Source organism: Megachile rotundata, chromosome 5 (genome assembly GCF_050947335.1).
Source record: "Megachile rotundata isolate GNS110a chromosome 5, iyMegRotu1, whole genome shotgun sequence".
NCBI lineage: Eukaryota > Metazoa > Arthropoda > Insecta > Hymenoptera > Megachilidae > Megachile > Megachile rotundata.
The window spans coordinates 11,060,141-11,085,073 of NC_134987.1; the positions used below are offsets into that span (position 1 = coordinate 11,060,141).

General features: G+C 31.3%; 2 protein-coding genes across 3 annotated transcripts; both read left to right on the forward strand.

The window, feature by feature from the left end:
* Positions 1–798: 798 nt before the first annotated feature.
* Positions 799–4,489, forward strand: RnrL (Ribonucleoside diphosphate reductase large subunit). The gene is made up of 11 exons (XM_003702381.3): positions 799–970; positions 1,090–1,178; positions 1,310–1,487; positions 1,566–1,929; positions 1,998–2,302; positions 2,366–2,528; positions 2,607–2,995; positions 3,078–3,265; positions 3,348–3,656; positions 3,738–3,926; positions 4,078–4,489. Exons 1-11 carry the CDS (start codon positions 934–936, stop codon positions 4,330–4,332), a joined length of 2,466 nt encoding a protein of 821 aa, XP_003702429.1. The 5' UTR covers positions 799–933; the 3' UTR covers positions 4,333–4,489.
* Positions 4,490–4,701: 212 nt separating this feature from the next.
* On the forward strand, positions 4,702–8,997 carry LOC100878482 (protein zer-1 homolog). Of its 2 annotated transcripts, XR_013038315.1 has the most exons (10): positions 4,702–5,517; positions 5,785–6,043; positions 6,122–6,437; positions 6,517–6,722; positions 6,794–6,965; positions 7,054–7,377; positions 7,461–7,610; positions 7,681–7,933; positions 8,002–8,296; positions 8,358–8,997. XR_013038315.1 is itself a non-coding variant. In XM_003702382.3 (9 exons), exons 1-9 carry the CDS (start codon positions 5,058–5,060, stop codon positions 8,208–8,210), a joined length of 2,349 nt encoding a protein of 782 aa, XP_003702430.1. In that variant the 5' UTR covers positions 4,702–5,057; the 3' UTR covers positions 8,211–8,300. The 2 variants fall into 2 exon arrangements, 1 of the variants encoding a protein (XP_003702430.1); XM_003702382.3 differs by lacking the exon at positions 8,358–8,997 and having other exon boundaries at positions 8,002–8,300.
* Positions 8,998–24,933: the final 15,936 nt, after the last annotated feature.

A 24,933-nucleotide genomic window follows, 5' to 3' on the forward strand; every position in this document is an offset into this window, starting at 1 on the left:
TGGTTTCTATAGACTCCTAGTTCTACTGTAGGAGAGGACAGTACGGCGAATGCATTTGAATCTAAATTGCATTAATTGATACCGAAAGTTATGGTATTTTGTTCTAATAAATTTTTCTTTCTTTTATTACTTATTTAGTATTACAAGCAAATATTTACTGTAGTATAAATATTTATTTGTATACATATGTTTGCTGTGGAAGTATATTGATCGCTATACATGTCGTCTCAGATTTGCATAAGGACACGTATCGCCCAATAACATAAAAAATAATGTCTACTGTTTAAATCTCACAAACTTTGCGACTCTGTTTTTAAGAAATTAATACAACTGTATAAATACCGAAAGCAATTGTATATTGATTGGAACTGAAAATGAAAAAAATTTGAGAACATGTGGTTACATATTATATAAAAATGTAAAATTTGTTCTAATTTCTATTTAAAATGTAATAGAGCTTGATAATCATATTTATCTGCAATAATAAAATTGTATTAATTGTAATTAATTGCAATTTTGAGCAAATGTAATGTAATGATAATAATTAAAATAAGAAAGTGATTATTGTGACCCATACATTTAAATTTTTTTCTATGCTAAGAATTCTTCTTCGACTTATTAACTGGAATGATAATTTTTTAAATTACAATTTTCATGCTCATTGCATCTTTATTAAAGAAAAGAAAACACCAATTAGGAAGAGCATTGTATTGCTTCATTCCAATTGGATACAAAATATTAGCATACGAAAGAAAAACCATAACGATAGTTTTAGCTTCTTTTATATTCAAGATCTAGATGGCACTTGTACGATAGTACTACTTCCGTTTCGCGCCAAAAGCCGGTAACACCATAAATTAGAAGAGCGCTGTTTTTTACGGCGAAGAAAATTTGGCAAACTTTGTTGACTTAGAAAGATATCATAGAATAAAAATGGTTGGAAAGGGAAAGATGTTTGTAGTGAAACGTGGTAAGTTATTGTGGAATGTAATCTAATTATAGATATACTGTCCTTTCAAGAAAAACAAATAAGTTACATCAGAAATATAATTGTTATGGTTTTGTTAAAATGATGTTTATTGTTACTAGATGGGCGCAAAGAAGATGTTCATTTTGATAAAATAACATCTAGGATTCAAAAATTATGTTACAATCTAGATATGGATTATGTGGATCCTGTAAGTCTAATTTAATAGTTTACTCAATGATTTTATAATAATTTGATTAATGTTATAAATTTGAATCTTTATTGTTGTATTAAGATAAATGTTTAAACATTAAAAGTATATTTTTTTACTTTTTTCTATAGTCTGCAATTACTTTCCGTGTTATCAGTGGTTTATATTCTGGTGTCACCACTGTTGAATTAGATAATCTTGCAGCTGAAACTGCAGCCACTATGACTACTAAACATCCAGATTATGCTGTTTTAGCTGCACGCATTGCAGTTTCCAATCTTCATAAAGAAACAAAGAAAAGCTTCAGTGGTGCGATAAAGTTTATATTTATATTTTTAAGTAATGGATCATATTATTATGTGTTTAATTATACTATTTCATTTGCAGAAGTAATACATGATTTGTACCATGTACAGGAACAATATCTAAATAAGCCCAGGCCTGTTATCAGTGAAAAATATTATAATATCATTCAAAATAATGCAAGTAAATTAAATTCAGCAATAATTTATGATAGAGATTTTAGTTACAATTATTTTGGCTTTAAAACGCTTGAAAGAAGCTATCTGTTAAAAATACATGGAAAAGTTGTTGAAAGGCCGCAACATATGTTAATGAGAGTCGCAGTTGCTATTCATGGTGAAGATATTGAAAAAGCCATAGAAACTTACAATTTTTTGTCAGAACGATATTTTACACATGCATCTCCTACATTGTTTTCTGCATGTACTGTGACTCAGCAAATGTCCAGGTACCATTTTAACTACTATTACCAGATATTGTAGGATTCAGGATTTGAAAGATATATTTTTGTTACAGTTGTTTCCTTCTTTCAATGACTGAAGATAGCATTGAAGGAATTTATGATACATTGAAGAGGTGTGCATTGATTAGCAAATCAGCTGGTGGTATTGGACTAAATGTACATTGCATACGAGCTAGAGGTACACCAATAGCTGGTACACTTGGTGTATCTAATGGCTTAGTACCGATGCTTAGGGTGTACAATAACACAGCTAGATATGTTGATCAGGGAGGAAATAAACGGCCTGGAGCATTTGCTGTATATCTAGAACCATGGCATGCAGATATTTTTGAATTTTTGGATCTCAAAAAAAATACTGGTATGTTATATATTTATAATTTATGCTTTAAATATTTTTTTAACGTATAATTATGATTAATAGGTAAAGAAGAAAATAGAGCAAGAGAATTATTTTATGCTTTGTGGATTCCTGATCTTTTTATGAAACGAGTTTTGGAAAATGGTGTTTGGACTTTGATGTGTCCACATGAATCTCCTGGATTAGCTGATGTTTGGGGTGATGAATTCGAAACTTTATATACGCGGTAAAATATGTCGTGATTAATTGAACATATTTCAAATAACGTTGAATATTTTTGTTCTATTTCCAAATATTTTTTCAGCTATGAAAATGAGAAACGGTTTAAGCGCCAGATTCAAGCTAGAGATTTATGGACAGCTATCCTTATAGCTCAAGTAGAGACAGGAACCCCGTATATGCTTTACAAAGATCACTGCAATCGAAAGTCAAATCAGCAAAACATAGGAACAATTAAGAGTAGTAATTTATGTACAGAAGTTGTTCAGTATTCCAGCGCGGATGAAGTTGCTGTATGCAATTTGGCTTCAATTGCCGTTAATATGTTTGTGAATTCCTCTAACAAAACGTTCGATTTTCAAAAACTTAAAAAGGTGACAAAAATCGTTACTTGTAATTTGGATAAAGTTATTGATGTCAATTACTATCCGATTCCAGAAGCCAAAAAGTCAAATTTCAGACATAGACCTATAGGTAAAGTTTTAATTATCAGTTGGAGTACAATATATGAGTATTAGGTGATATTGTTTATATATAATTATTATATATATTTCAGGTATTGGAATACAAGGACTTGCAGATGCATTCCTTTTAATGCGATACCCATTTGAAAGCGAAGAAGCGCAAAAGCTAAATATCCAAATATTTGAAACATTGTATTATGGTGCCTTAGAAGCTAGCTGCGAGCTTGCCGAAGAAAAGGGAACATATGAAACCTACGAAGGTAGTCCAGTCAGTAAGGGAGTAAGTAAATTTAAGAACCAATTAATATGCGGTAACTGAAAATGCGGCAACGATATGAATTATTATATGCATGTATTCTTAGATTTTACAATATGATATGTGGAACGTTACACCAACTGATTTATGGGACTGGGCAGCGCTAAAAGAAAAAATTGCAAAACACGGAGTCAGAAATTCTTTGTTGATAGCTCCAATGCCAACAGCATCTACCGCGCAAATTTTGGGAAATAATGAATCTATAGAACCTTACACTAGTAACATTTATACACGACGAGTTTTGTCAGGAGAATTTCAGATAGTGAATCCTCATTTATTACGAGATTTAACTGAAAGAGATCTTTGGGACGAAAATATGAAAAATGAAATTATAGCAAACAATGGTTCCATTCAAGTTAGTATATTATACATCTTTCATTTGTATAATTCAACACTTATATAAAAAGCTACTATACAATTATAATTTTCATTGTAGGACATTGAACGTATACCATCTGATTTAAAAATGCTTTATAAAACAGTTTGGGAAATATCACAAAAGGTCGTTTTAAAAATGGCAGCGGATCGTGGTGCCTTTATTGATCAGTCACAATCCTTAAATGTTCATATGGCTAAACCAACGACAGAAAAATTAACTTCAATGCACTTTTATGGATGGCAAATGGTACAGTCCTGGACAAAAAGATAGCACATGTGTGCTATCTTTAATTTCTTGAAAACTACTTAGAATTTTTTAATTTAAATTTGATTAATATTTTTTATGTAATATTGGTATGTACATGTTGTGGAATATTACAATAATATTTTATCTACAGGGTTTGAAAACTGGTATGTATTATCTAAGAACAAAACCGGCCGCAAATGCTCTTCAGTTTACAGTTGATAAGTCAAAACTACGAAGTGCCACCAGTACACCGGCCAACCAGTCTCTTAATTTAGAAAGTGGAAACGATGAAGGATACATGAATTCATCAAAAAAATGGTTGCAAGATCGAAGTAGTGAAGATATAGAAGCTGTACTCGCCTGTTCACGCGAAAACGGAGATGCTTGCATGGCTTGTGGATCATAAATATTAACATTTTTTAGTAATATCTATTGTACTTAAATTATACTTTTAATTAGAAATATAAGTGTAAGATATTTTGTATTTTTATAAGTATATTTAAATTTAGTTTTTATAATGTGTGCGTTTTGAAAGATTTTGAAATAAAATAGTTTATCTTTAATGCTTTTGGTATCACTTTTATTGATTATATGTGTATTACGAGTTCGTTAATTATTCTTGACAGAAGAAAGCTTGAAATATCTGTTATCACAAATTTTTTGATCTAGTAATCTTGATTCACTGATTACACGTGTGGAATTTCGCGCGAAACAAGATGGTCAACCAAATAGGGAAAACGCTGGTTATATTTTGTGCACTCTACAGTCAAATGTTCGAGAACGCGTCACTACGATAGTCAAGTGAAATGTCAAAATTATAAACGTGAGCACGTATCATAGTCCGACAGTATTAACTAACAAGTAAATTCTGTTACACGTCTAAACTGAATATGTTCATTTTAGATTAATTTGTGAGTGATTTGGCGTCATGCCCATTAAACATGTAACGGCTTTGTTTTCCAACTGAAGAAAAATAAGAAAATAGTACTAAGAAAGTTCTCTCCAGCAACAAATTTGGGCAGTGATGCCCAGCTGATGCGTTTTAACATATTTGACAGTTGAAATTGCGTAATTGTTGCTAGTACTTTCTTATGAGCGTTTTTACGCAATTTATCTGAATTGCCGTACAGGATGGCGGATTTGGATGACTTATTTCATTTAGATCAATACGTAGGTCCTGAATCTCTTGCTGAACTTTGTTTCCAAGTGATCTGCAAAAATTTAGACATCATCTCGACAAAGGACCGGCGTGGTTATCGAAATCTTTTAAAAGGATTAATTCTCCCAAGAGAAATATGCGATAAACTTATTAAATACGTTTTACGAAATGATCCACGAGAAGAGCATGATTATTTCATTACAATTTTTAAAAATGTATTGTTAACCAAACTTAAACGTGTTAGAATTGTGAGGTCTACTATTACTGATCAATCAGTACAGATTCTTACAAATCATAAGCTTGTTGAATTAGAACTTACTGATTGTCCCCACCTAACAGAGTGTTCTATCGAATATATCAATGCAAATGCAGAGTGTTTGCAAAGCTTGACCTGCCATGGAAATTCTACACTTTTACAGAATGGACATAAAGGTACAAGTAAAATTAGCTTTCTGATGATTGATTTCTAACTAAATAAAGTAACATTCTTGTAAGTTTAACACAAACCTTTATCGGAAGGAGTCAGATAACACTCAATGTAATAATATTTTCATTTCTTATTAAATTTACTTTCGCAATAGTAGTAAGTTAGTATTCAAGGTTTCTTAAGATTATTATGATTAGAAAACACAGCTTAGGTAAAATATTAATTATTAATTTTATGTAAAAATAATTCATATCTTTCATATTAATTTTCAGTTTATCAGAAACGAGGATATGTATTTAAACTACCAAATTTACGTTCTTTGGCTTTAAAATGTGTTACACTTTCTGCGTCAGAATATAATATCCTTCTGGCAGGATTAACAAATTTGAAAAATTTGGATTTATCTAATAGTATTAACGTAAATGATTTTGAATTTTATCACTTGATACCTAATTTAGTATCTTTAGTTTTATATAATGTTTATATTACGCCAGAAGGTTTAGCAAACATTTGTAATTTAAAAAATTTAAGGTAATTAATCATATTTTGTCTATTTCTAGTTTGTAGTAAGATAAAAGAGCACATTGAACTTTTCCATTTTTTTCACAGGCATTTGGATATATCTAAATCTAATCCAGATCGGCATATATATGAGAATCCAAATACAGTCTTAGCAGACCTTGTAAATGGGTTGCCACAGTTAACTTCTTTAGATATTAGTGGTACAAATTTAGCAGGAGTACAAATAATGAATTGTGGAATACAAGCAGTTAAATATTCTTACTACTCTGAATTTGATGATGCAACTAATGATCTTTGTGATATACCTGGACTTGCTTCCAGAATAAATAGACCTCTACAATTTTTAGGTCTTTATGAAACAAGTGATGGGGCTTGTAGGCGACGTAATATTCCAGCAAAATTGGTAACTAATAAAAGGCTACATAATGATTATAAATTTTGCACTTTCATTGTTCTAATTATATTACACTTTGAAATGGCAGATTGCAGGAAATGCAAATGAAGATCAAATACTACTTGCAGCTCATGTTTGTATGAATAATAAGCAGGACTTGTTAAAACAAGTATTGAATGATCTTTATCATGTGCATAGATATGAGAATTGTCATAGAATGGATCAAGCACTTTGTGCAATATTAGAAGCCATGGAGAAACATCCTCTTCAAAACCTTATTCAAATATCTGGAAGGTATATAATCATAGATATGTTGGCTTACATATGTAAAGTATATGATACATTTAAAAATCTTTCCCCTACAGTGCAACACTATTTTACATTGTGAAAATGAAGGAAAAAGGAGAACTTGAGCAACGCTTAAAAGAACGAATTGTTCGTACACTGCTCGTTGGTATGAGTAATCACAGAAATGAGGAAACTATGATGCGTAACGGTTGTTTGACGCTGTGTCAATTTCAGTTACCGCAGGACGTAGTATGTATTGCAGTTTTTTAATTATATTAATGGTATTTTTAATACAGTACATATACTATTATGATTATTTCTGTTTATACTTTATTAGATGTCAAATTATAAAGCTTTGGTCGAACTGCTTTTACATTCGGCTAAGCATGCGGCACAAGAAAGTTACGTGCAACGTATTGGTATATTTCTTTTAAATACTTTGGCATGCCGAGTAACAGGAAGGGAGAAACGTTTATTAGGCAGTTTAGGTTGTATCAAGACAATGCTTGAATTAATAAAGTATAGGGTAGAATCTCGTAGATTTGATGACGTTTTAGAAGTAGCTTGGTCAACCATGTGGAATGTAACTGATGAAACTCCTATAAACTGTCAAAGATTTTTTGACGAAAATGGTATGGTTCTGTTCCTTAGATGTGTAGAGGTGCGTACTTTCGTTTTTTATCCAGTTTATCAGTCAAGGAAGATAATCGACTTATGACTGATAAATGCTATTGATGTTTACAGCAATATCCTCAACAAGAAGAATTGTTAAAAAATATGATGGGATTACTTGGTAATGTTGCTGAAGTAGAACATCTTAGAGTGCATTTAATGCAACAACAGTACATGAACGTCTTTGTAAATCTACTCCTTACTGTTGGCGATGGCATTGAGGTATTTGAATAAGTGTATATAGTAAACATAGTTGATGCTTATATTTTTAAACAAATCATTTCGTTGTTAGGTACCGTATAATGCTGTTGGTATATTGGCTCATATAGCATCGGATGGTTCTGAAGCATGGACAATCGAAAAACCTAGTCGAAATGAGGTGCTTGAACTTATGGTTGAAGCTATTGAACGATGGGATATATCTTCAGAACGCAATATAAATTATCGCTCGTTTTTACCATTACTACGTTTGCTAGATATATATCATACACCTCAATGTCAGCATTGGGCAGTTTGGGCACTTGCTAACCTAACAACTGTTTATCGTAAGTATATGTTAAATTCTATTAGAGATTAAGTTTTATTTGTTAACGTTATAATTATTTGTTGACAGCTCATAAATATTGCATATTAGTTATGCGAGAAGATGGTCTTGAAAAATTGGATACTTTAACGTCAGATCCAAGACCATACGAGCGTATAAAGAAACTAGCCCACATTGTAGTTGAAAATTGCTGTCGTTATACACTAGACATTAGTAGTAACACTAGCGATATGAACGCTCGCTCACTTATAGATGGGGATTATAATTTGGACGATTGAAAATAATTGTTATTATTATGATTCAAACTTAACATCGTCAAAAGTAGGATATTTTATAAGTATAATAAAGTCTTCTAAGTAACAGTGTAAGTAAGATTATAACAATATTATAAAATGTGCGTTTATTTGCCAAATTGTAAATTTCAGGTTAAATGCTCAAAGAGTCTTACTCACATTTTCATATAAAAATTTCATTACATAGTTTGTTTGTTACATATTCTAAAATATTTCTAAAATCTGCGTCAAATTATTAATGTATTAATAATATTAATGAGAAAATATTGATTAACAAAATATTTTTGATGTTTATTATTAATCTTTATAAAGATAATATTTAAATTCATATATCTTTTTGTTTATGTAAATAGTTATACTGTATTATAAACAAGAAAAAGCTAGAATTAGAATAAAATTATATTTCTGTATTTGAAATAGCAATAATTGTTCAATTAAGGTTTGTTATTTTAAATTTATATTAAGTTTCATATATCTGTATGTATCTTGTGTAGATATTTGTACCATAAATAACTGTTTCAGTTGCCATTAAATTTTATTTAGTGGAAAGTTTTTAAATAATGGAATAAATGAAGCTGTTATGTAAATAGAATTAAAATAACGAAATAAGCTGAATTAGGTTTACACGGTTGTACATCTCTATTAATTAAAAATTGAAATTCATTGAACTAATAATAATGTTATTAATTATAAGTGCTAAAATAAATATTATTATTTACTATAAATTTATAAGTATGAGTTATTGACTTCAAACTTCAACGTAGTAATTGAATGAATTATTCTTTAAATGATTGTTATAATCATTATATAACTTCAATGTAAATGTGTAATAAATTGCAAAAATTAATACAACTATTTAGTTTGTAACATAAACTTATACAAAAATTTACATTTAGTTGTTTTCTTATCCTTTCCAATGTCCTTTATCTTCAATAGAAATACACATTCGAATGCATTCCTAATTTAGAGTAGACGCTTTCGATATCGATTAATAATGAAATTTTATTGCGCACTTAGCAAGGTATTTCATTGCGCACTTTGCAGTTTAGAAACAGCGATTGATATAGAAAACAATAGTATATTGTAAAATAATTAATTTATGAAGTTGAAAGAATTTTATAAGCCTTGTTAGATTATTTGAAAATTTCTAAAATGACCTCTAGTGCCATCTAGCGGTGAAAGGAGGGAACTAACGAAACTGCAGTTTCAAACTAGTGTAGTTCACCCTGTTCGCCTGAGAGATGGCGCTAGGGGCGCCGTTTCCGATTTTCTTTCGTTACTAGCGCCATCTCTCCGGCGAATTAGGTGAACTACACTAGTTTGAAACTCCACTTTAATTAGTTCCAACCTTTCACCGCTAGATGGCGAATCATTTTAACATCCATAAACAGCAATTTAAAAAATTTTTAATATAAAGTTTCAAGCGCATTATAAAGCGTTGCCAGAAGAATCTGCAGAGTTGAATAAAATGTAAAATTGCCTCATATGAAAAGAAATTTTAATTTCATGTTTCGACAGTTTCGTTCTTCGAAATTTTTGTAAAATCCATAAAGCCACCCCTAAGATAATACAATTGAAAATTTATTATTAATACGAACTATTGTTAACAACTTTAATCCTATCACCTCTTCCATTTATTTTAGTAAAAACACCTTTGTGAGAAATTCATTTCTCTCCCCGTTTTTCCGTGTCACTGCATTAGAAAAATAATCGAAAATTCCGAATTTCATGGGAGCAAATAGAACAAAAAATTTACAGGGTTCATTATAGGGGTTGGAGCAGGTAAAGCTGACCCTAAATTTCGCTCGCTTCACTTCAGTTTCCCCATCCTTTGTTTCCTCTACCTTTTATCGCTATGAAAAAGTAAAAACATCCACACGCTCGTATTTATCGAACTTGTAACAATTTGAAGTTATAAACGCCGCTTATTTACCGTGTAAAACTTCAGATGGTAACTGAAGCTATCAAACTGTGTTTCGCGGTTGGGGTCGATTTTATCTATGATTAGAGACTATATGCTAGTAACGTCTCTTTATAATTTAGATTTCGCGAGATTCAATAATGACGTATAACTCCCTGATACACGAGACACTGTACATAGACAGCCACAAATTAATGAAACCCGATATGAAAGGTTTCAACGTCGTGGAATTTAATACGATCATAGATTTACGTAACAAAATTATCGTTGATGACTTCTCGTCATTGTAGCATCTACCCTTATGATAATTAATTGTCGCGGTGTTAAGCTGCCGTTGAGAGCTTTGAAAACCTTGCTCTGCGATAATAAATTACTGTTGAAAGGATAAAAGATGGTGAAATCATCGGTCGTTAATATTATTTAATTGCTTTTATTCTGTTTTAGGAATTTCCTAATTTTTTATTTTGGGGTCTTCAAGCTTTCAAATCCTTTATTCTTAGATTCTTAGATTCTGTACTTTAAGATTTTTAAATTGGGAAGTTTTGAATTTTTAAACCTACAACCCTTCAAATTTAAAAATATAGGAATTTCATATTAAGGTTTCTCATATTAAATTTCATATTAAATTTTGAGGTCTTTAACCATAGACTGTTGAATAAGGTATTGACAATTGAACGTATGAAGTTCCTCTTCCATTTTCGTAATTTTCTTACAATTGTAATTTTCTTTGCTTCTACAGCCGTCAGGGTCATAGGTTGCATCTATATTTCAAAGCAATTTCCATTCATTTTCGCTGAAATACTTCGATGTAACACCTAACTCTTGAAAAGCACATATGGCAAAGAGTAAATTTTCAATAGAAATTATGAATTTCTCTGACGTCAGTAAGTAGTTTAAACTTATTTCTGAAACAATCTAGCTCTTTAGAAGATAAATTATTGAAAAACTCTATAAGGCAAATCTGATTAATTTTGAAGTGAGAGAATCGTAAATTGGATACCTTCGATTATATTCGATCTTTAGATAACGTTCTATTCTTAACCTTGACCACCTATTCCAGTCGATGTCGATTTTAATTTAGATTCGACTTTCAGTCGGTGAAATAAGTGTATTTTTAAAGCGAGTAATTTAATCATTTATACTTATTAGCACTTGTCATTTGAACAAAAATAGAAAATCAAAATTTGTAAATTTAAGGTGGAGATAAAACTGTTTCGTATCGCGATATTTCAGACGTCGTTTTTTAGTAAAAGGCAGTACTGAAATAATACAATTTTTAATTCAGATGGAGCTCAAGTCACCTTCGATTAAAAACAAATGAAAAATTCATAAAGTATATTGAAATTGAAATGAAATAGTAAGCTGCATATATTATTTTTGATACATAATAATGAGGGATGAAGAGTTTTCAAATATGCATGATTTTTAGAAGGTACGAGGTGGTGAGAAGTTCTTTCGGCAGAGGGCGCCAGTGCAATTCGATGACGGGACTTTAAATTATGAGAAATAATATCTTTAGTTATGCAAATTTTGTTCAAAAATTTTGTAATAAGATTTCACCTTAATAATTTAACAAATGAGGTTTCTATAATTTCTTTACTTTCAGTTTGCCAAATTCTTTATACTTGCTTCAATAAGTGATTATACAATTTTCTTAACTTTAATGAGTTCATTATGTGCTATGAATGTTATAAATAATATTAAGATTAATAACATTGAGATTTAGTCTGAACGTAGATTTTGCTTGGAATGAGGACAATTTTTGAATTTGTAAATTTGTTCATTTCTAGGTATACAAATTTTCAAGTTTCTAAATAAATTTGTGAATTTCTATGTTTTCTAGTTATCAAGGTTTCAAGTTCTTAAACCCTCAAATTTTAAATTTTTGGAATTCTCAAATTTTTATTCATACAGTCTGCGGTTTCTAAGTTTAGCTAATTCCTAGATTTCCAAATTCTACATACCCTTTTTTCTAAATTTCCAAATCCCACATATGCATATTTCTAAATTCCCAAATTTCACATACCTTTATTTCTAATTTTCTAAATCCCACACACACTTGTTTCTAAATTTCCAAATCGCACACACCCCCATTTCTAAATTCCCATTTCCAACACACCCCAATTTCTAAATTTCCAAATCCTACATATTCACATATCTAAATTCCCAAATCCCACATACTCACATATCTAATTTCCCAAAACCCACATATGCATATTTCTAAATTCCCAAATTCCACATACCTCTATTTCTAATTTTCCAAATTCCACATACTCAAATTTCTAAATTCCCAAATTCCACATACTCACATATCTAAATTCCCAAATCCGACATATTCACATATCTAAATTTCCAAATCCCACATACCCATATTTCTAAATTTCCAAATCCCATACACCCCAATTTCTAAATTGTCAAATCCCACAACCCCTTACTTCTAAATTCCCAAATTCCTACCCATCCAAATTTGCAAATTTCCAAATCCCACAATCCTTCATCTCTAAATTCCCAAATCCTTCTCACCCAAATTTCTAAACTTCCAACCCCCACTCACCCATATTTCCAAACTTCCAACCTCCACACACCCCCATTTCTAAATTCCCAAATCCCACAACCCCTCATTTCCATCTTCCCAAATTCTTAAATTCCCAAATTCCCAACATCTAAATTCACAAACCCACAAATCAACAATTATCAAACAGAGGGCGTACTCAGCCGTACGTATCTCCCCTAGTAAAACCATTTCCTCCCAATTGCAATTATTCGGAAGGCGTTTTCGATGAATATCGGCATCCCTTTTTTCTGGATGGTTATTCGGATGAGTTGGACGGGCAGGTCGTCGGTGGGCGTCGTCAGGAGCGTGGATGTCGTCGCGACGTTGGTGCGTCATCATTGGAACGCGAGACACCGTCGAGTGAGCGTCGAGCCCGCGCTCTTCGAATAATTCGATTGTTGTTGATTTAAAATCGCGTGTTGCGCGTCGATCTCCACGTGTCTAATTCCCATTGAAATAAAATCATGTGGATCAATGTGAACACATCGATTGTTAACATTAAAGTTTATAATTAAAAACTATATTTCACTCAATTCATACGTACACTAAAATATGTACTTATATATAATCGTATATTCACAATGCAAATATTTTGAATGTCTCGAAAATTTGGAAGCTGGAGTTTAAATCGTGTTATGCATTTTGTGATATTTTATGGAATAAAATTGTGCAAGTTTGACTTTTGCAAGTTTGACTTTTTGCAAGTGACTTTTGTGAATGAATGTGGTTTTTAACAGGTGAAAGTGCTTTTATGAAGACTTACGAAAATTTTGATTATTATTAAATTCTCGATACTTTATATTATGCATAGTCCACTAGTAAATGGATCAGTGGACTTACTCCACACTGTGCTAATACAAAATATGATCAGTCACATATGTGCACATACTCGTACAATTGCAATGTAAATATCTTCAAGTACATCTCGAAAACTTGGAAGCTGACGAAGTTTATTTTTCCTGGCACTTTGTGATATTCCACGAGCAAATAAAACGTGATTTTTCAAACGAATTTGGAAATGTGATTTGTTAGATCTGATTTCATGGATCAAAGTGTCATCGAGAATGTCTCACTATTTTGATAAAAAACGCAAGCTTTGAACATAAGAATTTTAATTAAAACAAATCTTCGTTTTGACAAAAACTTGAGAGTCCCGACTAACATAAGAGAATTCTTAAAAGAGAATCTCTTTCAAAAGAGAATCAAAACTCTTACGTTTCGATTAAACAATTTCGAAGATGAATTTGTGCCTCAACTTTGTAAAATACAAAGACGAATTTACACTTGGAGGTACAACGTTGTCTTCGCACCACCGAATTTGAAAGTCAGATATGATCCAAGAATCATTTGAGTGGAATCAAATCAACACTCCCGTAAGCAGTGGTCCTCGTTAAAGGTATATCCGTGACGAATCGATTTGGATGATGGGTTTTTTTGTTGAATTGTTTAACAGTTTCGTGCACGGCATGGTAACCGTTGCAAACAGCGTGTACGTTGTCAATCGATAAGGGAAAAGTGTCGAATGTTCGCGGTGAACGCGAGTGAGGAGTTCAGTCCGTGTGTGATTTCTTGCGAGAGATGATCATCGACGATCTTGCGATAACGCTGGGAAGAATGGGAAACCCGTCGATGGGACCATGGGAACTGAGGGATTGTGTAAGTGAATACTACTATCTTTTTGTCATTTCGATTTTATCATTTTATTTGGGTTCGAACTTCTTTTTATTTGGGGAAGATTTTTATGGGGGATTTGATGAATATTTTTATGGGTAATTTTATGAATTTCTTTGTGAGTAACTTGCTGAATATCTTTATGAATAATTTGGTGAAAATCTTCGCAAGTAATTTCATGAATTATGAGTAACTTTACGAGTTAGTATTGTGTCATGAAACTATATAAATTTGGCGGGAGTCATCTGGAACACATGTCAATTGTGTACGTTGTCAATATTTCTCATTTGGATTTTGTGGTTTGTGGAACTCCACAAAGGGGTTTGAAGGCTTTATTTCGAAGATTGTACTGTTTTCCATTGTTCGTTTGAAAGTGTTGTGTGATAGGATAGTTGCTTTGTTCAATAGCACGTGAAGATATCGCTCGATTAACTCGCTCTTGAAAAGAGTTGAAACATTTCGGCCGATGAAGATTGGAATGATTAGACTCAGTACTTGACTGGGTGGATAATCAATTTTCCAACCTGAACTTCCTAACTCTTCAAATTTTTAGATTTTCGTGTTAGTTCCTAGAACTGTAAATTTTTTAATTTCACGTGCACAAGTTTATATTTGTGAATTTCGAGATTTTCAAATTTTTTAATTCCTGAGGTTTTAACTTTGATATTACTGTTGACCATACAGCAACCCTGTATGGTACATGAAGTATTATTTGTGATATATCTGTCACTGTTATTGAAGACAATAACTATTAAAAACAGTATTGCTATTGAAATCAACAACAATAACACCAATGACAAAAAGTCACATTAGATGTTGTAAAAATTATTGCAATAAAAATTATTGCATATACATTAAATACAGTAGAAACCAACATCAATAACACCAACCAGAATGTCAAAAGGTCACATGAGATGTAAAACTGTTACAATAAAAAATCACAATAAACACAATAAAAATTATAACGAACTAAAAACTATAAGTAAGCAAATCAGAATAAAGCTATGACAAAAGAGTGTATCACATGCAACAAAAAATTAGTATCATACTCTATTATTCCTGTCCGATTACGTCACACAAAATGTTTCCACCAGCAATAATTTAAATGTAACATCCATAGATATAAGCAGAGTATTCTTAGAATTGGCTAATTAACGTGGAGCATTGATTAGACACACTCGTATGCAACGCCATTATGGTGCATAGTAGGCAAGTGGCTTTCAGTCTAGAGTACACCTAATACATCGGAGTGGAACAACGCGTAATTGCAAGGCAATAGTGTTCCGTTATTATTGACGTCTCACGTCCAATCAGTTACAGTCTCGATCGAACCATCTCTTTCGTTTTTTATTTATTCTCAGAGGCGTGCATTCTAGCTATTCTCGTTCGTGCAAGATGCACAATGCGCCGCTATGAAACCGATATACGAGAATAGGAAAGTAATCCGTGATATTTCGAGTTCACGAGTTATGTATGTGCATTTCAAATATTTACATATTCGTGACATTATAACAACTGCATCAATTAGCACAATTTGATTAACGCGTGAATTCAGGTTTTGAGGGTGAATAATTATGTTTGCTATGCATAATGATTTCTATGGTAATTTTGTTCTTGAAAGATAAAGACACTTTGATACAATAAATTGTACTGTGCGACATTTGTTAGTATTTATATTTTCAGTTGTTAGAATAATTTTAATATGCAGGTTTATGAAATTATCTTCATATAAGAAAAAATGTATTCAATATTTTAATTTCTTTTAAATTTTTATTTGAGTCATTTAATGTGAGGTTCTTTCTTCATGTACATGTGTGCATATGTGAAACGAGGCAACAAGAACAGATTTGAAGCATCAAGGAAAAATTGTAAAACTTGTAGAAAGGCATTGATATCAAACAATTTCTGTTTTTTTGTTACAAAAATATGTTGAAGTTTGGGAAAATGTTTCCTGTACGAAACCGTCTTAATTCTTCTCCATAGATCTTCGATTTCCAAATATCCGTCTTCGTGAAGCTGCTAACATGGCTTGGAGCCTTTCGATTGTGATCGAGCAAATAAATCTAATTTAGCGGTGTCCTGATCTAAACGTACCGATGGCATCTGTTATTTGAACATCGCCCGAAAGCTTTGTTTTTATCAGCTTTATCCGCCATTTTATCTTTATGCCACAAACCTGATTTTAGGAAACCAAAATGGACACAATTTTTACTTCTTACTTTTTCACAAATTATGCACCTTTTTATTGACTGACTTATTTTCTTATTTTTTATAATATTTTCTGATGTTTATCTGTTATAATCAATATATTATTAATAATTTTTTTCTGCTTTTATGTTTGTATTTAAAAATAAACAAGAGGTCTGTAAATGTTGTAATAAATGAAAACTTAAGTTTGAAGGAAATCATAGTTAGCACATATTCCGAGTTAGTATTTTGCAATGTATAATTGTCAGATCCATTTTATTCTACAACCACTAGAAGCTGTCGTTGAATTTGAACGATCTGTACGTTAAACGAACATGACGTCTGTCAACAACATTAAGAATTCCGTCAACTGCAGCTTTTTGGAGCTTGTTCGGGTTCATCATTACATTCTTGTAGTGGGTCACCTTCATCGATTGCTTAGTACGTTCAATTAATCGATCGCGAATTAATAACCCATGCCAATATCCTTAGCTCGTCATTACAAATATATTTCGTCAATGTCAAACTTTGCTTTTAACAACCTCGTAATTACCAATAAATTGTTAGATTAGTCATTTAGGATTAATCGTTAGATTAGTCATTTAGGAACTCTTAAAAAATTCGTAACATTAGTAGTAAATTAATGAAATTTCATCGGTGTATTAATTGTTGAAAGAGTTGAAACCTGTGATCTTTCTTGTAGTAAATAAATTTTGTTACCAAGCTTGACAAAAATGTTTAAATTTCATTTTGCAGAAAATAAAACTGTGTCGATATTATTTTACATATTCGATTTATTTCTGCACGTAGAATTATCTTTCTATAGTGTCAACAGTCAAATAAATTACTTGAAATAACTTGTATAATAATTAAAAAAAACTTGTATAATTACTTAAAAGTTTTACTTTCCATTTCTTTAAAAGTCTCGAATATTTTTGTTTCATTCAGAACAAAGTTTCACAGTCAACCTCCCTATCAATGGCATGAAATATCTTCACACTTTCGATTATATGTAATATCCATTATATTAATATTAATTGTATTAATATTATAATCACAGATTATCACAATAAATTTAATCACTGATCGCACCAATTAAAATATAACACGATTGGTTCTGGAACCCGGCACCGTTAATTGATTGCTTCAGTTCATTAAAACGGGCAACCATTTCGTTAATGCTTGAGCCTTACTACTCACGCGAATGGTTATGCCACGTATCAAATGTCTGCGTCTAATCGAATAATTAGCAGCTTCTATTTTCGTGCTGCTGCTGCCACAATAAGTCAAGACAGATAACGCGTAACACAGTACACCTACATTCTTCGTGACGTAATCTAATTGAACACTCACAAAAGGGATATGTACAGTTGTTGCTACTAATTTAATGCTTCCACTGTTTTGATATTACTTTTATCTTGTTCTGTAATCTTTGCATAATCTACGTGAAGGGAAACGAACAACATAATATACTTATCTACGTGTTATCTTTTAATGTAATCTAATTTGCTTTTAGATGCACATAGTTACAGTAGTTAAATATCGATGCAATATTTCTGGTATATCGTTTGAGTCGAATTCTGAAATTTTTAGATCAGTGTTTTACTAATTTAATATTTTTAAATTGTAATGTAAGAATTATCTATAGATAATTATAGAGAATTGTAGAGAATTTATAGGTAATTATTTGTAGATAATTTTTACAGGTTATTGATCTTCAAGTTTATTTAGCACTTGACTGCCATTCTTTGATCGCCATATTGAAAACGTTCGAACACACGATAATACGAATTATTAACAAGGTTAATGTTAACATGAATTATTAACAAATTACAACGAGGATGCTCAATTTTTCAATTATTGTATATCATTGTTGCAACATTAGGACTTTTCCAACGTCCCTTTCGTTTGCTTTTCACGTAAATAATTAATTAAACTGAATTTGCAGCGTCACATACGGACGCCACAGTGAGAGCTCACGTCTGTGGTCAGACTACATATGAATTATTAAGAACAAAGATGTTTAATCTTTCAACTTCATCGTTCAATTTGTTAGAGTATATCATTGTCCCAGGATTAAGAGCCAAGTTCCCTTCATTCGTCCTTTTTATAAATAATTTAACTGCATTTACAGCGCTGATCAAATATGGCTGCCATGGCAGTCAAGTTAGAATAACGAAGTTAAAATATTATTTCTTATAAATGAGTTATTACTTATTAATGTATTAATTGTATATTGTAAAAATGAAATTTCATTGAACTAACAAAACGATTTTATCACTTTGCAGATAACACGGTGATCGTCGAATTGTGAAGTGGAACAATGAATTGTGAATAGTAACAGTGGCATTTGCGAATAATTTTGTTCGTGTCACCCTCGAAAGTGTCGGAGGGTACACGAAAGCAGTCGCCAAGAAACTGTCAACCTCTGGGAGCGCATTCTACACAATGAACGAACCAGATCCTTGTCTGCCATTAATCCTACCGCCCAGATATCGGCTTCGCGATCTCATCCTGGGAGATTACGCTTTTACCGACGACGGCGAACGGTGAGTAAATGTTTAACGACCTGTAATCTTTTATAAACGGTGCGAATTGAATATAGTCGACAGTTCGAATAAAATATACTCGTCGAATAAAATTGATCATGTCCAACTTTCTTTTGGTATTTTTGAGGGGTTTTAGAAATTTTAAACTTTAGGATTTGGTGGATTTTGGAATTTGAAATTTTTAGAGGATGTTTTTGAACCTTTTCACCCTTTGAAACATTCAGGTTTGATTTTCAACTTTTCAAGTTTTTGAAATTTTTAAATTCAGAAGATTTATAATGAAATATTTAGAGGATGTTTTCGAAGGTTTTCAAAAACAATGTTTTCCTTTGAAACATTCAGGTTTGATTTTCAACTTTTGAAGTTTCTAAAATTTTTAAATTCAGAAGTTTTACAATTTTGAGACTTCGATATTCATGAATTGTATAGCTCTGTAACTTCGATTTTTAAAAATTCATTCGATATTTCGAAATTTTTAAATATGTAGAGTTTCAAGTTTTCGCATTGCAGTGTAAAGTAATGCACATTACTCACTATCTAATTTTAAAATAGGGTAGTGCTTTAATCGCGATAAATATAATTAATTGCCTGGGACATTACGTCCCACGCATTCCATTTTTTGTGTGCATTCCCTGATGCTCAGTAAATTTACCTCGTTAATTAAACAGCACGTGACATACCGTATCCAACAATTGCACTCTTATTTAATAAATACATCCAAACATTAATTACTGCTACTATATAGTTATGAAATTTTAATTAATTTCTTCCATTCAACAACGGTTATAATAGATAGTTCTCGTTCGCGCCTCATTTGACGTATTCCAATTATTGTGAAAAGTTTTTCGTTCGATAACTACGTTTCTTCGTAGATACACCAGTGTTGTATAAATATACAAGTAGTCTACTTCCGAACTTTCTGAAACTTATTAACTGGCTACCACTAAACGATTGTACAAGACTTCGAGGCAAGTAAAAGTGCAGCTATCTTTTCTGCACAGTGATCGTGTAGGTGTGGTTCTAAGGAAACAAATTACGCTGTGAATTTCCTTCGCATCGGAAGGGAAGATTACGGGGCTCAAAAAGGAAATCTTGAGGTTTAAGAATACGATCTCCTGCTGCAATCGTGATGTATCGATCGCTGATGATTTGCGAGAGAATTTTGGTTGGATGTGTTTGTGAAGTCATAGGGAGGATTGCATTAGCATCTTTCAAAGTTAGGAATTGTGAGGTTTGTATGGACTTTTAAGTGTAGGGATTTTTAGGCTTATGGACTTTCAAATTTAGGAATTTTCAAATTTAGGGATTTTTAGGTTTGTGGATTACAAGTTTAGGGATTTTTAAGTTTATAAACTTTGAAGTTTAGGCATTTTTAGGTTTATAGATTTTCAAATTTAGGGACTTTTCGGTTTATGGATTTTCAAATTTAGGAATTTTCAGATTCATAGACTTTCACATTTAGGGATTTTTAGGTTTATAGACTTTCAAGTTTAGGAATTTTTAGGTTTATAAACTTTCAAGCTTAGGGACTTTTAGGTTTATGGATTTTCAAGTTTAGGGATTTTCAGGTTTATGGATTTTCAAATTTAGAGACTTTTAGGTTTATGGATTTTCAAGTTTAGGAATTTTCAGATTTATGGACTTTCAAATCTAGGGATTTTTAGGTTTACGGATTTTCAAGTTTAGGAATTTTCAGATTTATAGACTTTCAAATTTAGGGATTTTTAGATTGGTGGATTACAAGTTTAGAGATTTTTAGGTTCATAAATTTTCAAATTTTCAACTTGTCGAATTCAGACATTACTAAATTTTGTAGTTTGTTTTATTTCATATTAATTTCAAATTTATTAATTTTCTAATACAAGAATTTGTCATTTATAGATTGACCCACTGTCAAGTTTGGGGATTTTTAAATTTACCATATCGACTCTAGAAGTTCTTAAATTTTCGACTTTTTAAGGTTAGAAATTTTCAAACTTCCATTTCCTTAAATCTTTGTATCAAAAAGTGTTTACATTTACAAATTTATATAATTTGTTTATTAAAAATTTGTATAATAAATAGTAGTTTACCAACCATCTTCTGTAAGTCTATAAATCTATATTTTCAAATTTTCAACTTTCACATTTGTTTAGTATAACCACATCGAAGGCCATATATCGAGACTACACTTTGACAACAAAACAATTTCACTTCACAATTCATATAATTCATACAGAATCTGCTTCCGTAATTTACATAATATCTCATATATTCGCAATCTTCCCCGAAGAACGAATAACAGGCTTCAAGGGGAATAAAGAACGAATCATGAACTGAATAGCATGGTGTCCATTATACGGCCGTCTTGGAATTTAAACCGATGAGACAGCATTGACGGGGAAGTACACGGAAAGAGTCTTGAAATCGGGTCACATACGTCGTTGAATATTTAATTTGGCAATTATCTTGAATCGTTGTTCGGAGGATAACTCTCGTTGAATAAATTGGTTGAAAGTTGGAAATTGAAACGAAAGGTCTATGCTTTTGCGGGCATTCGTGAAAAATAGGGGATCACCAGAAATCGAACCCTCGTCTTCCATGTTGTCCATTACGCAACCGTCAGTCCACTGACATTCCTATTCCCACGGTCCTTTTATTATTAAAGGAGAGTCAGCCCTTGGATTGTGTAAACATTTTCGCTGTGAGAAAATAGACAATGTAAACGAACGTCGTAGACATTGATATCTTATCGTACATTTTTATATTTAACTTACATTTACTTTGTTTAACTTTCATTTTCATATTTAAATTACATTTACTTTGTTTAACATTCATTTTCATATTTAAATTACATTTACTTTGTTTAACTTTCATTTTTATATTTAAATAGCATTCACAATGTTTGACATTCATTTTTATATTTAAATTACATTTACTTTGTTCGACATTCATTTTATATTTTTCGTGTGATGTTTTTTGAATGTAAAGTTATTTTACTTTGATGTAGTTAGTTAGGTTTGAAATTGCAAGTTTTTATAATATTCTATACAGGGTGTCTCACAATTAGTGTAGGTCCCTGAAATGGGGGGTAGCTGACGTGATTCTGAAAAAGATTTCCCTTTACAAAAATGGGGTATGAAGCTTCGTTTTTGAATTATTAAGGAAAAACGCGGACCAATCAGAGCGCGAGGATTACGGTGCGCAGACGCTAGAGCGACGCCTTCGAGCCTAATGGCCGAGTGGGCGTAGTCCTCGCGTTCTGATTGGTCCGGGTTTTTCCTTAATAATTCAAAAACGAAGCTTCAAACTCGATTTTTGCAAAGGGAAATCTTATTCAGAATGACGTCCTCTACTTCTCCTTTCAGGGAGTAGCACTAGTTATGAAACACCCTATACAAATCTACTATAATATCTTACACATGTATACTACTGCTGTAAAATTGAATAATTCTATTATTACACTGATTTCGCACTATACTTATATCACTACATCCACCGTCTTCCTTTACAAATTCATTCTGAGAGTCCTTTCCAATGTTCAATTCCAAAATAAAAAATTTACTATAAATTTTATCAAAAGTACCATAAAATTAAATTGCAGCACATGTAACTTTCCTTCTAAATCACTTGAATTTAAAATGTCCCGAAACCTTCACATAATAAATGGTGCACTCTCCACTCTCTATCTCCCAAATATATTACACGAGCAAAGTAATATTTTTATGTAATTCAAATACAATTTACAGACAGCACAATTCAAATAAGGAACACATCACTGCTACAGAGACAGATATCACGTTACTAAGGGTACAAGCTTATGGAGGGTAGTTCTTTTATGTCACCTGTCTCGATATGACATCACTATAATCTAGTTATTTTATATTTTATGTCACGTTTCGATATTACGTGACTATAATCTCTTTCCGATAGTAGCAGAGACGTTGTTTACTCGTTTGATAAGTGCTACTCGTTAACACCTTTAATTAGCTTACCGATAGACGTTTCAATTATGCCAAAGTAAACCTGACGTTATATTGGACCATTTAGGGGCTCCATTTACCAGCACCAAACTGGAACTTATTAATATAATGCCATTTCGTGCTTAGGTGGCAGATATTAACTATATATTGTCACTTCGAGACAATGAACTTAATTGATCTGGTGCTAATATTGATTCGATAAGAATCAATCAATATTCGTATTTGTATTATAATATTCGTAGTGAAAATATCCTTAGTGAATAAATTTTTAAGAAATTTACATTCGGTTTACATTCAAATCATATAAAAAAATCAAACTTTATTTTTTAAGATTTTATTTCTCATTAAACATTGTAGCTAATTAAATATTGCAAAATTTATTTTAAACACTGCAGTTTTACATTACTGATTTCTGTAATGTAATAAATATGTCTATATGATTACATCTACAGTTATTAATTGTATAAGTTAATTGGGTAATAAAATCTTTTTATCTCCGTATTCAAAGTTCGTGTAAACAGAAAGTAATTTCCAACTCCGACAGAAATAGGTGAGTTTCTTTTAAAATGCCTTTGTTCCTGATATGATGAATTTTTTACGCCAGTTTTTAATCAATTCCGCTTTAAATTATGCATTTCCTTGGAGATTTTACAGAACTTTCATAAGTAGGTATTTTTCCAAGGTTTTGGTACTTTGCTGCTTGCTTTGAAAAATATATAGAACCTACAGTTATTTTCTAAACTTTTAATAATTTACATTTGTATATTTCATTCACGTGCATGAGTATTAAATTATTCATAAATTTATTTTATCTTTAAACATTTCAAACTTGTATTCATCTTTGAGAGTGTATCTTTATGTACAGTGTAGACTTCTATTAATAAATTTTTTTCTTAAAATTAAGATTAAAATTAAAGTTAAAACATATTCATTAATATTAATGAATTCATCTACTTCTCACGAAACTGATTTATTTAAACAAAATTGAACTCACTGAAAGTTAATGTTTTTGACAAAAATTTGAGTACACTCATCAATTTCAACTTAAATCTCTATAATCTTCAAAAACATTTATTAGTAGTTTTTAAATAATAGTCTCTGGTGTTTTCTTCTAATGCTCTGGTCACTTCCGAACAAAGTAATTACGTGTAACAAAAAGTTTTCTCGGACTTCAGAGTCGAGAGCAGTATCGGAGATTCCTGTCCTCCCTGCAATCTTCTTAATGGAGTATCTTCTGCGACAGCCCAAGATTTGCTATTGACACTGCTTTATTATGTGCGTCCATTGTGACCATTGAAGGTTTTGAAAGAATTGGATGAAGAATGAAATGAATTGTGGTGACAAAGATTTTTTGTCAAGAAGAAGACTGCATATGTATAACATAACAATAAGTGACAGTTTAATCACATATTATAGTAGAATCACATATTAAATATTTTAAATTAATTCATAGTTGGTACGCTTGAGATTCATCAATTTTTTTTAAAGCTTCGAAGGTACAACTTCAGAACTGTCAAAATTTACGAATTCTGCAATTTCCAAATTTACAGTTATTTAAATTGGAAAATTTCACATTTTCGAATTTTCAAAGTTACAACTTCAGAACTGTTAAAATTTATGAAATTTCCAATTTCCAAATTTACACTTCCTTAAATTGAAAAATTTCAAATTTTCAAACCTTCAAAGATACAACTTCAGAACTGCTCAAATTTCCAAATTTACACTTTCTTAAATTGAAAAATTTGGAATTTTGAAACCTTCAAAGGTACAACTTTAGTACTGTTAAAATTTACGAATTTTCCAACTTCCAAATTTACCCTTTCCTAAATTGAAGAATTTGAAATTTCCCAACCCCCAAAGAGAC